The sequence below is a fragment of the Sorex fumeus genome, unplaced genomic scaffold (genome assembly GCF_029834395.1).
Source record: "Sorex fumeus unplaced genomic scaffold, SorFum_2.1 ptg000019l, whole genome shotgun sequence".
Classification (NCBI taxonomy): domain Eukaryota; kingdom Metazoa; phylum Chordata; class Mammalia; order Eulipotyphla; family Soricidae; genus Sorex; species Sorex fumeus.
This window is the reverse complement of record NW_026606076.1, coordinates 211,158-225,629: the sequence shown is the minus strand read 5'-3', so window position 1 is coordinate 225,629 and position 14,472 is coordinate 211,158. Positions and strand designations below refer to the sequence as shown.

General features: G+C 60.2%; 2 protein-coding genes across 2 annotated transcripts; both read right to left on the bottom strand.

Moving 5' to 3' along the window:
* Positions 1-712: 712 nt before the first annotated feature.
* Positions 713-6,370, bottom strand: CD320 (CD320 molecule). The gene is made up of 5 exons (XM_056113195.1): positions 6,221-6,370; positions 4,009-4,122; positions 1,691-1,924; positions 1,337-1,495; positions 713-1,107 (listed from the first exon to the last, which is right to left on the bottom strand). The coding sequence occupies exons 1-5, from the start codon at positions 6,351-6,353 to the stop codon at positions 968-970; spliced, it is 780 nt and encodes a 259-aa protein (XP_055969170.1). The 5' UTR covers positions 6,354-6,370; the 3' UTR covers positions 713-967.
* A 2,825-nt stretch (positions 6,371-9,195) lies between these two features.
* NDUFA7 (NADH:ubiquinone oxidoreductase subunit A7) lies at positions 9,196-12,999 on the bottom strand. The gene is made up of 4 exons (XM_056113206.1): positions 12,908-12,999; positions 12,006-12,055; positions 9,683-9,832; positions 9,196-9,352 (listed from the first exon to the last, which is right to left on the bottom strand). Exons 1-4 carry the CDS (start codon positions 12,956-12,958, stop codon positions 9,277-9,279), a joined length of 327 nt encoding a protein of 108 aa, XP_055969181.1. The 5' UTR covers positions 12,959-12,999; the 3' UTR covers positions 9,196-9,276.
* Between the last annotated feature and the right edge of the window lie 1,473 nt (positions 13,000-14,472).

Sequence of the window (14,472 nt, the reverse complement as noted above, 5' to 3'; positions counted from 1 at the left end):
CGGCCGCATGCATGGCCAACACCCTCCCTGCTGTACTCCCCAGCCCCTAAAGCAGTATTTTATAGGGGTACACCTAAAAGTGTTGGCGTCAGGGTCACTGTGGTCTCACCAGAGGGGCTCAGGATTGCACCCAGGACTTTATACGTCAGGCTGCTTCTGTCTGATAGGTATCTGAAACCCTAGGCGCTGCCCAGCCCATAGAAGGGGGGGGGGGGGGGGAGGCAGAGCATCCAGTGTCCATGTCCACCCTGTAGAAAGCCAGGACGGAGTACGTGGTATGGAGAAGGGAAGTGGGTCTTCCCCCAGCCCGAGAGGTGGAGCAGAAGTTCTATCCTCGGGGCTGGAGCGATAGCACAGCGGGTAGGGCATTTGCCTTGCACGCGGCTGACCTGGGTTCGATTCCCAGCAGCCCATCTGGTCCCCCGAGCACCGCCAGGAGTAATCCCTGAGTGTATGAGCCAGGAGTAACCCCTGAGCATCGCCGGTTGTGACCCAAAAAAGTAGAGGCAGGGAGAGATAACCCCTGTGCATCGCCGGGTGTAACCCAAAAAACTTAAAAAAAAAAAAAAAACCCTAAATTGGAGGCACCCAGGGCTGGGGGAGTGCCCCCTAGAACGAGGGGTGACAGCAAAGGTACTGCATGTGTGCAGAGAGAGATGAAAAGATGGAAAGAAACTTTAATCTTAACCCCTCACGTGAGGGTCCAGCAGGAGTGTCAAAGTGCAGGGTCGCCCCATGGGAGGAGGGGTCAGTCCTTCCGCGCCAGTCGGGACACGTTCCCCAGCCAGATTCCCCACAGTCAGCTTTAGGGAGCTGAGGGTCTGGGCACCCCAAGCTGCAGAGCCACACCTGCGGGTGCTTGGGTGCCATGAGCCACGTGGCCGCCTGCCACCATCGACCGTGTGTCCCCTTCGCAGCCTGGGGGGGGTTGGGGAGGGGCGGGTGAGGGAGGGTCTGAGGCTTCAGTTCAGAGCAGCGAGCTTTTCCGGTCCAGCAGCACCAGGCAATTCTTCAGGTCCACCAGCAGCCACAGGCGCGAGGGGCGTCTCGGGACCCCCAGGCAGTAAAACACCAGGGAGGTGACGGCCAGGCCTATGATGAGCACCGCTGTGGGGGGGGGGGGGGACAGAAGCCAGGTCAGACAAGGACACCCGGGAAGGCGCCTGCCTTGAGTCTGATTCCCCCTCATCACCACAGGGTCCTGAGCCCCAATGAGCAAACAAACTGAACCAGACAGGAAGCATCCCCCCTACACACACACACACACACACACACACACACACACACACGCAACACCAGCCCCGCCCCGCCTGCAGGAGTGGAATTATTGTCTTACCACCAACCGCCACACCCCAACTGGCACTTGGGTTTCGTGGCTGGGCTGAGAGCCGGTCCCCGGGAGGAGAGGCCGAGGAGTTGCTGACAGTGGGGGTGCTCTCCAGGGCCTCGGGGGTCGCCGTGGACGTGCCGATCCCCTCCTGATCGGTCTGATTTCCTGCAGGAAGTCCCGGGTTCAGAGGCCAGGCAGGGGGAGGGGAACTGCCAGGCACTCCCGGGGGTCCCCCTGGAGCTCCTCAAGCCCCCGACCCAACAGATGCCAGCGCGCCCCCGCCTTGCCAGGGCCAGGTTTTCCTCCCCAAGACCCGCCCGCCGCCCAGTCCCCACGGGCCCCCCCCCCAGGGCCTCGCACCACAGCTCCGCTCGTCGCTGGCGTCGGGGCAGTCGGGGTGGCCGTCGCAGAGCCACGTGAGCGGGATGCAGGCAGCGCCCAGCAGGCACCGCAGCTCTCCTGCGGGGCACGGCGGGTAACTGCAGTTAAGGTGATGCAGCTCGGCCCCACCCGGGCAGTCCTGGATGTTGTCGCAAGAGCAGGGGTCGCGGGTGGGCGGTGGACACGGCCCGTCCTGGGCACACGGTTCGATTCCTGGGGCCACAAAGGTGGGGGTCAGGTCCCAAAGGCCCACCCGAAGCGGGGAACTAAGACTCCCGACCCCTGCAACGTCTGCCCATCAAGGGGGTCCCCCGCCCTCTACTTCCAAGCCTGCCCCTGCTTTGGCCCCGCCCTGTGGTATCTAACAGGAAGCCCCGCCCCTGACTAGGCCCCGCCCCTGACTAGGCCCCGCCCCTGACTAGGCCCCGCCCTATGGTACCTAATGGGAAGGCCCCCCCCACAAGGCCCCGCCCTGTGATACCCAATGGGAAGCCCTGCCCCTGACTAGGCCCCACCCTGTGGTACCTAAGGGGAAGCCCCGCCCCTGACTAGGTCCCGCCCTGTGGTACCTAATGGGAAGCCCCGCCCCCGACTAGGCCCCGCCCTGTGGTACCTAATGGGAAGTCCCGCCCCTGACTAGGTCCCGCCCTGTGGTACCTAATGGGAAGTCCCGCCCCCGACTAGGCCCCGCCCTGTGGTACCTAATGGGAAGTCCCGCCCCTGACTAGGTCCCGCCCTGTGGTACCTAATGGGAAGTCCCGCCCCTGACTGGGCCCCGCCCTGTGGTACCTAAGGGGAAGTCCCGCCCCTGACTGGGCCCCGCCCTGTGATACCCAACGGGAAGCCCCGCCCCCGACTAGGCCCCGCCCTGTGGTACCTAATGGGAAGTCCCGCCCCTGACTAGGCCCCGCCCTGTGGTACCTAATGGGAAGCCCCGCCCCTGACTAGGTCCCGCCCTGTGGTACCTAATGGGAAGCCCCGCCCCCGACTAGGCCCCGCCCTGTGGTACCTAATGGGAAGTCCCGCCCCTGACTAGGTCCCGCCCTGTGGTACCTAATGGGAAGTCCCGCCCCTGACTGGGCCCCGCCCTGTGGTACCTAAGGGGAAGTCCCGCCCCTGACTGGGCCCCGCCCTGTGATACCCAACGGGAAGCCCCGCCCCCGACTAGGCCCCGCCCTGTGGTACCTAACGGGAAGTCCCGCCCCTGACTAGGCCCCGCCCTGTGGTACCTAATGGGAAGCCCCGCCCCTGACTAGGTCCCGCCCTGTGGTACCTAAGGGGAAGCCCCGCCCCTGACTGGGCCCCGCCCTGTGATACCCAACGGGAAGCCCCGCCCCCGACTAGGCCCCGCCCTGTGGTACCTAATGGGAAGCCCCGCCCCTGACTAGGTCCCGCCCTGTGGTACCTAATGGGAAGCCCTGCCCCTGACTGGGCCCGGCCCTGTGATACCCAACGGGAAGCCCCGCCCCCGACTAGGCCCCGCCCTGTGGTACCTAATGGGAAGCCCCGCCCCTGACTAGGTCCCGCCCTGTGGTACCTAATGGGAAGCCCCGCCCCCGACTAGGCCCCGCCCTGTGGTACCTAATGGGAAGCCCCGCCCCTGACTAGGCCCCGCCCTGTGGTACCTAATGGGAAGCCCCGCCCCTGACTAGGTCCCGCCCTGTGGTACCTAATGGGAAGCCCCGCCCCTGACTAGGTCCCGCCCTGTGGTACCTAATGGGAAGCCCCGCCCCCGACTAGGCCCCGCCCTGTGGTACCTAATGGGAAGCCCCGCCCCCGACTAGGTCCCACCCTGTGGTACCTAATGGGAAGCCCCGCCCCTGACTAGGCCCCGCCCTGTGGTACCTAATGGGAAGCCCCGCCCCTGACGAGGCCCCGCCCTGTGGTACCTAATGGGAAGCCCCGCCCCTGGCAAGGCCCCGCCCTGTGATACCCAACGGGAAGCCCCGCCCCTGACTAGGCCCCGCCCTGCGGTACCTAACGGGAAGTCCCGCCCCTGACTAGGCCCCGCCCCACAGTACCTAATTGGAAGTCCCGCCCACGGTTAGGCCCAGCCCCTGGAGGTTTGTTTTTTTTTTTTTTTTGCTTTTTGGGTCACACCCGGCGATGCACAGGGGTTCCTCCTGGCTCTGCACTCAGGACTCACCCTGGTGGTGCTCAGGGTGGTGCTATGGGATGCGGGGAATCGAACCCGGGTTGGCCGCATGCAAGGCCCTCCCCGCTGTGCTATCCCTCCAGCCCCATCCCTGGAGGTTTGATTGTAAACCCCCCACCTCCCCCGGGGTGTGGCCACTCACTGCAGGCCTCCTCGTCGCTGCCATCAGGACAGTCCTCATCACTGTCACAGCGCCAGGTGAGGGGCACGCAGTAGCCGCTGGAGCGACACTGGAAGCTGGAGGGCGGGCAGGAGGCTGGAAGATGAGCACAAGGGCGGGTGGAGGCTCAGGATGGGGCCCCGGGCGGCTATGGAGGCAGCGGAGGGGCCGCGCACCGGTTCCCAGGAATGGTATGATCGGCCACCTTTCCCGCCCTCATTTGACGGATCCCACCTGCTTCACAAAGGGGAAACTGAGGCTCTCGATCTGCTGGGTCACCAAGCCGCAATAACTCACCAGCTCGGTCCCCCATCCTGAAAGCGGCGCCCAGCTCATCTCTTTTTGGACAGCAGACACCTCTTAGAATCAAGCTCAAATCACCCTAGTGCCCACCCTCTGGTCAACTCCGGGTCCTGTCTCCTGTCACCGTTCTGCCTCATCTGGTCCCCCGAAGACCCAGCCCTTCCCTTCAGACCTCCCCCCTCCTCTGGTTTCCAGCAGCTTCTCCAAGGGGGCAGGGGCCTGCCTCTTCCAGTCCCTGGCAGACTGTGCTGGCCTTCCCCCAACCTGACACCCAGTGAGCACCTCCTTGGCCTATTCTTGGGAAAGGGTTCAAGGCCCTGCCTCCACCTGTCACCCCAGTCTCCCGGAAGCCCAGCCACGCTGCACCCAGCCATGAGGCTCGGCCTGGGTCCTCATCCGGAGGTGAAGAGAAGGGCCTGGAGAGGGGTAGGGGAGAAATCTGGCTCTGGGAACTGGAGTACGTGCAGGAGCCCTGGGCTCATCCCCTGGGACCTCATGGTCTGGAAGCACCACCTGGTGTGATCCAAAAAAAGGATTTTTAAAAAGGCAGAAGGACTTCGGATCTGAGTCTAAGCCAGAGAGGAAGGGAGAGCCTCTCAGGGCTTCCTCGTAAACATGGCAGCTGGCTGCCAGCCTGGCTGGACCCCAGCAGGACACAGTTCAATCTGCCTGAAGCCTTTTCTTCTTCAGTTTGGGCCATATCCAGCAGTCATCCAGGTAATCAAGAGTTTGGGACTGAATCCTGCTCCTTGGTCCGCACCAGGCTATGCTCAATCGACTCCTATCTCTGTTTTTTTGGTTTGGGGGTCACACCCTGGCAGTGCTCTGGGCTGACTCCTGGCTCTGGGCTCACGGATCATTCCTGGAAGGCTCGGGTGCCAGGGATCAAACCCGGGTCGCCTGCGTGCGAAGCAAGGACCCCACCCACTGTTTTGTAGATCGCTCTGGTGCCTATACTTAGCTCTGTGCTAGGGATCACGCAGAGAGGTGCTCTAGGACCCTATGCAGTGCAAGGCAAACACATGACCCCCAACTCTCCAGCTCAAGTCCAGCTTTTTTGAAAAAAAAAAATATATATATATAGTAAGTCGCCTAAAAAGGCTTTGTTGGGAGGCTGGAGAGATAGCACAGCGGGTAGGGCGTTTGCCTTGCACGCGGCCCACCCGGGTTCGATTCCCAGCATCCCAAAGGGTCCCCTGAGCACCGCCAGGAGTAACTCCTGAGTGCAGAGCCAGGAGGAACCCCTGTGCATCGCCGGGTGTGATCCAAAAAGCAAAAAAAAAAAAAAAAAAAAAAAAGCTTTGTTGGGCATTACGGCCAGGGGTCAGCTAAGAGGCGTAGAATACGGGTGGGGAAACTGAGCTCACAGCGTTTCAAGTCTGGAGCACCGGAACACAAGACCCAAGACCGGCACGTTCACTTAACCCAGGACCTTTTGTTCTCGAAGATCGGGAGGAGGAAGATGTAGAGACTGGAAGGGCAGGGGAAGGCGCCAACCAGGTGACGGGTTTAGAGGTCGGACAAACCGAGCCAGCCAAGCGCCTTGCTTCCCACGCCGGACTGCAGAGTCCCGGGGGTGGGGGGGTGGGGGTGGACAGAGGAGCCGGACTCTGCAGGACCGGGAAGGAGGGTGCGAGCAGACTCGAGGCTGGGCTACGTAAACCCCGCAGAGCAGCCCCCACTAAGCCAAGCACCCCCCCACCAAACCAATCCGGCCAGCTCCAGCTCGCAACCCGAAGAACTGCAAGCCCCGGGAGCTCGAGCCACGTGCAGGGGGAGTGTCCGTGACGGACGGGCGCAGCAGCCAATAGCGAGGCGCGGAAGGCACGAGAGGGCGGGGACAGCGCCTCGGAGGCGGGAGGGAGACCCCGGTGGCGCGGGGCGCGCTCACCTTGGGCCTGTCCCAGCGACCTGGACCCAGGCGGCAGCGGACTCAGGGCGACCTGGCGGCCCAGCTCGAGAACCAGCAGCAGCCGCAGGGCCAGGTCCAGAGTCGTTCTCGGGCGCGCTCCGGCCCGGGCCATCCACGCGCGCTCCTCGCCGCCGCCGCCGCCGCCGCCGCCGCCGCCGCCGCCGCCGCCGCCGCGCCCGGCTCCGGACTCCTCCTGCGCATGCGCACACCCGCGGGGGGCGGGGCGGGGCCTTCGGCGCGGCGTACCGTAAATGCCGTAATACGAGGGCGATCAGAGGCCCTGAATCGCATCTCCACTTTTCCCGCCCCCCACCCCGGGGACGAGGTATATAACGCCGAATAAGGAGAGGCCGCCACCTGTGAAGTCAGAAATTCCTGGGGGACGCGGGCTGGAGAAATTAGACAGCCGGTCCAAGTTGCACGTGGCTGCCCAGGTTCGATCCTCGGCATCCCACATGATCCATGATTCCCCCCACCCCCACCCCCACCCCAGTACTGCCAGCCAGCCAGAAGTTATTCAAGAGTGCAGCCAGGAGTAAGCCCTGAGCATCGCCGAGTGTGCATCCCTCCAAAAAAAAATAAAAACAAAAGTAACATTCTGGGGGCCCATAATAGCTGTACTGTGCAAAGACAGTAAGTACAGCAGCCAGGGCGCTAGGCTTGCACTCAGTCGACCTCGGTTCGGTCTCCGGCTTCTTATACGGGCTCCTGAGCGCAAACAGGAGTGACCCCAGAACCAGGAAGAAGACTGACCATCGTGGCCCAAATGATGCTTGACCAGTATCTTGAACTCCCCAAGGGTACGCGGTAGTATGTGGATGGCCCATTTACTCTATCTATTACGGTACTCGCGCCCTAACCCTAACCCCTTCCCTTCAGTTGCTAGTAAATGTACTTTATTGACTTATTTTGGCTTGTCTGTACCCTTCTAGGTAGCTTTGGGAAAACGGGAAGCCTGTGTCGCTCAATGCTTGTGTGATAAATAAGTGGGTGAAAGAGACTTTGTGCCCAATCAAGGACCAGTACTCCTTTTTTTTTTTTCCAGGAGATGCTCAGGGCTCAGTTCTCGGAAATTCTTCCTGGCAGTGCTCAGGGAGCATATGGGATGCCAGGGATCCAACCATGTATAACTGTTGGTTGTGTGCAGAGCAAATGCCCTACCTGTTGTTCTATCACTCCGACCCCTTTCCTGTTCTTGAACATCTAAATGTGGATCACACCTGTAGGATAACACTGGTTTGTCCTTTCTTCCTTGCCACAGGGAGCTTAGGTTTATGGGGTTACACCCATCACAGTGCTCTGTTGACCCGTAAACTCTTCTCTGTGCTCTCCTCCCCAGGCAGTTAATCACCTTTTCTCCCCAGTCAGATTCAGTTCGCTTGTAAGATCAGATCCTTCTAAGAACACTGAACTTGTAAGTTATGTCTTAAAGCAATGTCCTTTCCGTATGGACACAGGAAGACAGTTCATATTAACTTGGGAGTTGATTGACTCCGAATAATATTTACTCCTGGGCATCTGCTTTCTTGACTCAACTGCCCTTAGTTCTCAGGACCTCAAAAGCAGGGTCCCGACGAGGGACTGAATGGACCCAGGGCAAGCTGTGAGCTACCCTGGCATCGAAATGGGCCAGGCCAAAGAGCCACGATACTCAACTATAAGTTGAGGGCATGATCATGGACAAATGCTGTCATGATCCAAAAGTAATGACGAGGGGCTGGAGCAATAGCACAACGGGTAGGGCGTTTGCCTTGCACGGGGCCGACCCGGGTTCGATTCCCAGCATCCCATAGGGTCCCCTGAGCACCGCCAGGGGTGATTTCTGAGTGCAGAGTCAGGATAACCCCTGTGCATCGCTGGGTGTGACCCAAAAAGCAAAAAAAAAAAAAAAAAAAAGGTAGTGATGAGACTAGGACCCTGCTGGGGCTAGGAAGACTAACCTTGCCTGAGGACTGCGGAATATATAGTGAGATGTCCTCAGGAAGAACCAAATTGTCTGTTTATATCTCTTACTGTGCTCATACAGAATGACATTGCAAGAAATACGAGAAGCAGATTTACTGCAACTATTTTAAGTGGATTACTGAGGAAAGAACAAGCCCTCATTGGGATCACCCTTGAGTGGATCTCCTAGTAATCTGGAGTAATCTCTTTAGATGAGATTTTATCCTTGAGGAGAAAATCCTGGAGGACTGGTCTTATCCCTCTTTGTTGATTTGTTAATGTTCAACCCACCTTTGTGTCACCACCCTACGTGATTGCTGTATGAACAAAGACCGTAAGAGCAGAGGGGGCAGAGTCAGATCCAGAGGCCGGAAGAATGAGGGGGGAGCAAGGAGAATGACAGAGCTGGAGCCATAGCACAGCGGGTAGGGCGTTTGCCTTGCACGCGACTGACCCGGGTTCGATTCCCAGCATCCCATATGGTCCCCTGAGCACCGCCAGGGGTAATTCCTGAGTGCAGAGCCAGGAGTAACCCCTGTGCATCACCGGATGTGAACCAAAAAGAAAAAAAAAAGAGGAAAGAGAGAGTGCTGTTGGCCTTTTGAAAACACACAACCACCCATTCCCATCTTTGATAGGTCTCACCTGTCTTGTTTTTTTTTTTTGCAAGCCCCACACCAAGTCTGAAAGCCTGAAGTTTATTTGTTTTTTCTTTTTGGTTCACGCCCGGCGATGCACAGGGGTTACTCCTGGCTCTGCACTCAGGAGCTACTCCTGGCGGTGCTCAGGGGACCCTATGGGATGCTGGGAATCGAACCCGGGTCGGCCGCGTGCAAGGCAAACGCCCTACCCGCTGTGCGATCGCTTCAGCCCCGTGAAAGCCTGAAGTTTGTATCCAGGCAGTTCATCGGTTACAAACATTGGCTGGAGCTCCCAGGCGGGAGCCCTTGCCTTGCCCCAGAAGGGTTCCATCCCCGGCACCACCAAAGAAAAACCAAGTACAAGCGAAATCGATCCTGAAGTGCAATGTATTTGTCGTAAGGTGGGTGTCAGGATTCCTGGAGGGCTGCAGCCATGAGGGAGGCCCAGAGTCACAGGTAGGGCTGGTCTAAGGACAGTTCCCACTTCTTCATAGGCGGAGCTGGTGTCACCGGCCCCTTTATGGAGCTAGAAAACAGAAAAAAAAGGTTCGTTTGGAGGACTGGGTTCCGCTGGGTTTCTCCAGAAACTGGTGACAGGACGGGCCAGGCACTGCCAGGGCTAGAGCCAGGAGCTGGAGGCGAACAAGGCCACTTTCTGGTTGGACCGGCTCCGCATCCAACACTGGGACGTGGAAAAGTTCCAGCCAGGTCTGAAAGATCAAGGCCAAGTAACTGAGAGGCCAGGCCCGGTGACCCTGCAGACACGTGGTCACAAGTGCAAATCCCTGACATCCCACATGTACCCGGCGCACCCCGACAGCTCTGCTCCCAGCGTGGATTGCGACAAGTGGCTCACCTCTCAGCGGACTTGCCGGCCACCAGCGCCTTCTGTGTGGACATGACCACAGAGGGCGGCGTGGACTCCCGGCGGCCGTCACGAGTGCAGTAGTGATTGTTGAAGAGCTTGTGGCTGGGGCCCACGGGGAGCTTGGGAGGAGGCTGAGTCCTGCAGGGAAAGGAGATCAGGAAGTAGGGCGGGAGCGAGAGGACCGTGGGGAGGGTGTTGGCCTTGCACGCGGCCAACGCGGGTTTGATCCCCGGCATCCCACAGGGTTCCCGGAGCACCGTCAGGAGTAATTCCAAAGTGCTGAGCCAGGGGCTGGAGAGATAGCACAGCGGGGAGGGCATTTGCCTTGCACACGGCCGACCCGGGTTCGATTCCCAGCATCCCACAGGGTCCCCGGAGCACCGCCAGGAGTAACTCCTGAGTGCAGAGCCAGGAGGAACCCCTGAGCATCGCCAGGTGTGACCCAAAAAGCAAAAAAAAAAAGCCATGAGCAAATAAATAAAAGCAAAGGTAGCACTGTCCTTCAGTCCTTCCATTGTTCATCGATTTGCTCGAGCGGGCACCAGTAACGTCTCCACTGTGAGACTTGTTGTTACTGTGTCTGGCATATCGAATACACCACGGGGAGCTTGCCAGGCTCTGCCGTGCGGGCGGGATACTCTCGGTAGCTTACCCGGCTCTCCGAGAGGGACGGAGGAATCGAACCCGGGTCAGCCGTGTGCAAGGCAGATGTCCTACCCGCTATGCGATCGCTCCAGCCCAAAAGCAAGGGTATCAAGAAGTACGTCCACCCACAGCCTGATTGGAGCACAGGCTCGGTCTCAATGGCCAGATAGTGGGAGCACTACAGCTGGTGGTAAGCCCAAGGCTGGGAGTTCAATCCCTGGTCCTCCCCCATCCCTGGTCCTCCCTCTCACCCCCCCCCACTGCATGCACCAAGTACAATCCCAGTAGTTTCGCCACCCCCAGCAAAGTACCCAGTACCCCAGCCCTGTCCTTAGGAGGGACCCGGTACCCAGCCTTAGTTCTGGGGATCCCCCCTCCGGGAGCCATACCCAAATGTAAATATCCGGCAAACCCCAAAACTAAGCATGTGTGATTGATTCCCCAGCCATTACAACGATCACCAGATTGGAAGGAGAACAAGAAATCTGAAATGCTCAGTCAGAGTGATAATACAACAGGGAACGCCTTGCACACAGTTGACCAGAGTACGAGGGTCAGCATCCCATAGGGTCCCCCAGAGCACCAGGAGGAGAAATTCCTGAGTGCAGAACCAGGAGTCACCCCTGAGCACTGCCGGGTGTGGCACCCCATCACAACAAAACGAAAATAGTATCTTAAATGCCCAGGCAACAGCTCCAGACTGAGACCACTCTGACGGGCTTTGTTCTCAAAGGCCAGCCAAGGAACCCTAGAACAGAGGTTCCTGTTCCAGTAGAAACTTCCAGAGAGCCCTGCTGGGATCAAGGCTTCTTACTCAAAGCCTCTCGGGGCTGTGGGATCCTGCAGACTCAGGTCTCAGCACTTCCTGCCCCTCCTTAGGCTGGGACTAAACCCTGCTGCGAACTGACAAAGAAGCCTGAGACCCCCAAAGGAAAAGGCAACTTCAAAAGAGGGGCTGGAGCGATAGCACAGTGGGTAGGGCGTTTGCCTTGCACCCGGCCGACCCATGTTCGATTCCCAGCATCCCATAGGGTCCCCCGAGCACCGCCAGGAGTGATTCCTGAGTGCAGAGCCAGGAGTAACCCCTGTGCATCGCCGGGTGTGACCCAAAAAGAAAAAGAAAAAAAAAAAGGGAGAAAAACAGAACAAGAGGGGGCCAGGGGGATTGAGCAGCAAATTGGGTGCCTGCCTTCAGTGTGCTTGCCTTGCAAATGAAGGGCCTGAGTTGGGTCCCCAGCATCTCATAGGGTCCCCAGAGCCCTGCCTTGAGTGACCCTTGAGCTCAGAGGCAGGAGTCAGCCCTCAGCACCAATGGTTGTGGGCAAAAAAGCCAAAAATTTAAATAGAATTAAAAGCTCTGCAAAAATGAAATAGAAATGGGGCTGGAGCGATAGCACAGCAGGTAGGGCGTTTGCCTTGCACAGGGCCAACCCGGGTTCGATTCCCAGCATCCCATAGGGTCCCCTGAGCACCGCCAGGAGTCATTCCTGAGTGCAGAGCCAGGTGTGACCCAAATAGGGGGAAAAAAAAAATGAAATAGAATTAAAAGCTTGCTGGGGACTGCACGCGGGATTCCGAACCTAAAAGCACTCTCACTTTCCTTGTTCGTTTCAGGAAGAGCAAGGGAAAAGGCAGGAGTCTGGCCAGGGAGCGGGGGTCGGCTCACCGCTTGGCGATCTCCTGGTACCGGAGCTGCAGCTTCGCCTGCAAGTCATGCTGTGGAAGGAGAGAAAAGAAGTTCAGAATCCGCAGGGTCACCCCCAGGAAAAGGGAGGGAGGGAGGGAGCAGGGGCCAGCGCCGGGAAGGGCAGCAGGAGATGGACAACGAGGGCGGAGATCTCGAGCTCAAGAAGCAAAGAGAAAAGGCGGGACCCAGTCCAAGGCGGGTGGCCAGGCACGGGAGGTCCTGCACAGCAGAACCGGGCTGCAAGAAGTCACTGCAAGAGGTCTGCAAGAGGTCACTGCAAGGGGGCTGGAGCAATAGCACAGCAGGTAGGGCGTTTGCCTTGCACACAGCCTACCTAGGTTCGATTCCCAGCATCCCATACGGTCCCCCGAGCACCACCAGGAGTAATTCCTGAGTGCATAAACCAGGAGTGACCCCTGTGCATCGCCGGGTGTGACCCAAAAAGCAAAAAAAAAAAAAAAAAAGAGGTCACTGCAAGAAGTCTGCAAGAGGTCACTGCAAGAGGTCTGCAAGAAGTCACTGCAAGGTGTCTCCAAGAGGTCACTGCAAGAGGTCTGCAAGAGGTCACTGCAAGAAGTCTGAAAAAAAGTCACTGCAAGGTGTCTGCAAGAGGTTACTGCAAGAAGTCTGCAAGAGGTCACTGCAAGAGGTCTGCAAGAAGTCACTGCAAGGTGTCTGCAAGAGGTCTGCAAGAGGTCACTGCAAGAAGTCTCAAAAAAAGTCACTGCAAGGTGTCTGCAAGAGGTCACTGCAAGCGGTCTGATCTCGCACTCAGGGCTGCAGGCCCAGGAGGGAAGGAAGTCGCGGGCGGGGGGTTGGGGGGTTCCGGGGTGAAAGGGGGCCCAGGGACGCCCTAACGCAGCCCCCCGCGCCCCACACACCCCGGACGCCCAGTTCCGCAGCATCCGGATGAGGCTCGTCGCCGACGCCATCCTGGGCCGCGGAAGGGCGCCGGTGACGTCAGCGGCGCGGGGGCCGCTGGGAAGGCCGCGTCCGCTCTCGCGAGAGCCGGGAGGTGGGCGTGGCCGGCGGGCCCTATATAAGCGCGGCGCGGAGCACGTGACCCCTCTTCGCTGGTCCCCGGTCCGGATCCCCGTCCGCCATCATGGATACCAGCCGCGTGCAGCCGATCAAACTAGCCCGGGTGAGGCGGGCGCGCGGGAGTGGGACGCCCGGAGGCCGGGTCCGGGGGGAGCCGGCGGGCCGGGTCCGACCCGCTGCTGCTTTTTTTTCTTCCCTCCGCAGGTCACCAAGGTGCTGGGAAGGACCGGATCGCAGGGACAGTGCACGCAGGTTAGCGGGCGCCCTCGCTTGCGATCTCAGTTCCCGGTTGCCCGCCTAGACACCCTTGAGCCGCTTCGGGAGGGCTCCGGGGTCTTCACCCAGCGCTTTGAGGCCGCCCCTTGAGCCCTGCCTGCCTCCGTGCCCGCACAGCGTCCAAGCCCCCTTTCCTGGGTCTCTGGTTCGGGATCTGGGGGCCATCTCCGGCGGTGCTTAGGGCTGAGCTCCTGGCTTTGTGCTCAGGGATCGCGCCTGGCGGGGAGGAGAAGGGGGCGTGGAGCCCAGGCGGTGCCGGCGGGGATCGAACCGCGGGCGACAGCGTGCGCGGCCAGCGCCCTCCCCACGGCGCATGCGCGTGCCCCTTTCCCCGCCCCACGGCGCATGCGCGTGCCCGTCTCCGCCCCAGTGCGCTTGCGCGTGCGCCGCCCCGCCCCCCCGGCGCTGCTACACCTTTCCGCGCTTTTCCCCGGCTCCATCCCCGCCGCACCCTTTTGCACCCGCAGGTGCGCGTGGAATTCATGGACGATACGAGCCGCTCCATCATCCGCAACGTGAAAGGGCCGGTCCGCGAGGGGGACGTGCTCACCCTGCTGGAGTCGGAGCGAGAGGCCCGGCGGCTGCGCTGAGCTGGGGGCCGGTGCGTGTGTGTGTGTCCCCCCACGACCCACCCCAAGAAGTGGGAGAGGCCCGGGAGGGGTGGCGCGGGGTGGGCGCTGGCTGGCTGGCTGGCAGCCAGCGGCTCATGCATTGGCCTGGCTTCTTTGACAGGTCCTGGATCGACCCGGCTCGACCCCCCCTTGGCCCCGCGCGTCTGACCCCGTCCCTGTTCATAAACCAATTTCTTGTACCATGTGAGACCCTCCCGTGTCCTCCTTGTTCTCTTGTGTGTTGGAGCCACACCTGGGGGGCCCCCACCCTGGCGGGCCAGGGAGCGAGCCCGGCCGGGCCCGCGTGCAACACAAGTGCCCTCCTCGCGGTGGCTGTCTGAAGATCTGCTTGGTTGGCTCACCCCGTGGCATGCATGGTCAGTGGCCCTTTATAAGAAGCCCACGAGGGGCTGGGAGCAGTAGCACAGCGGGTAGGGCATTTATTTGCCTTGCACGTGGCTGACCCGGGTTCGATTCCCAGCATCCCTTATGGTCCCCTGAGCGCCGCCAGGAGTAAC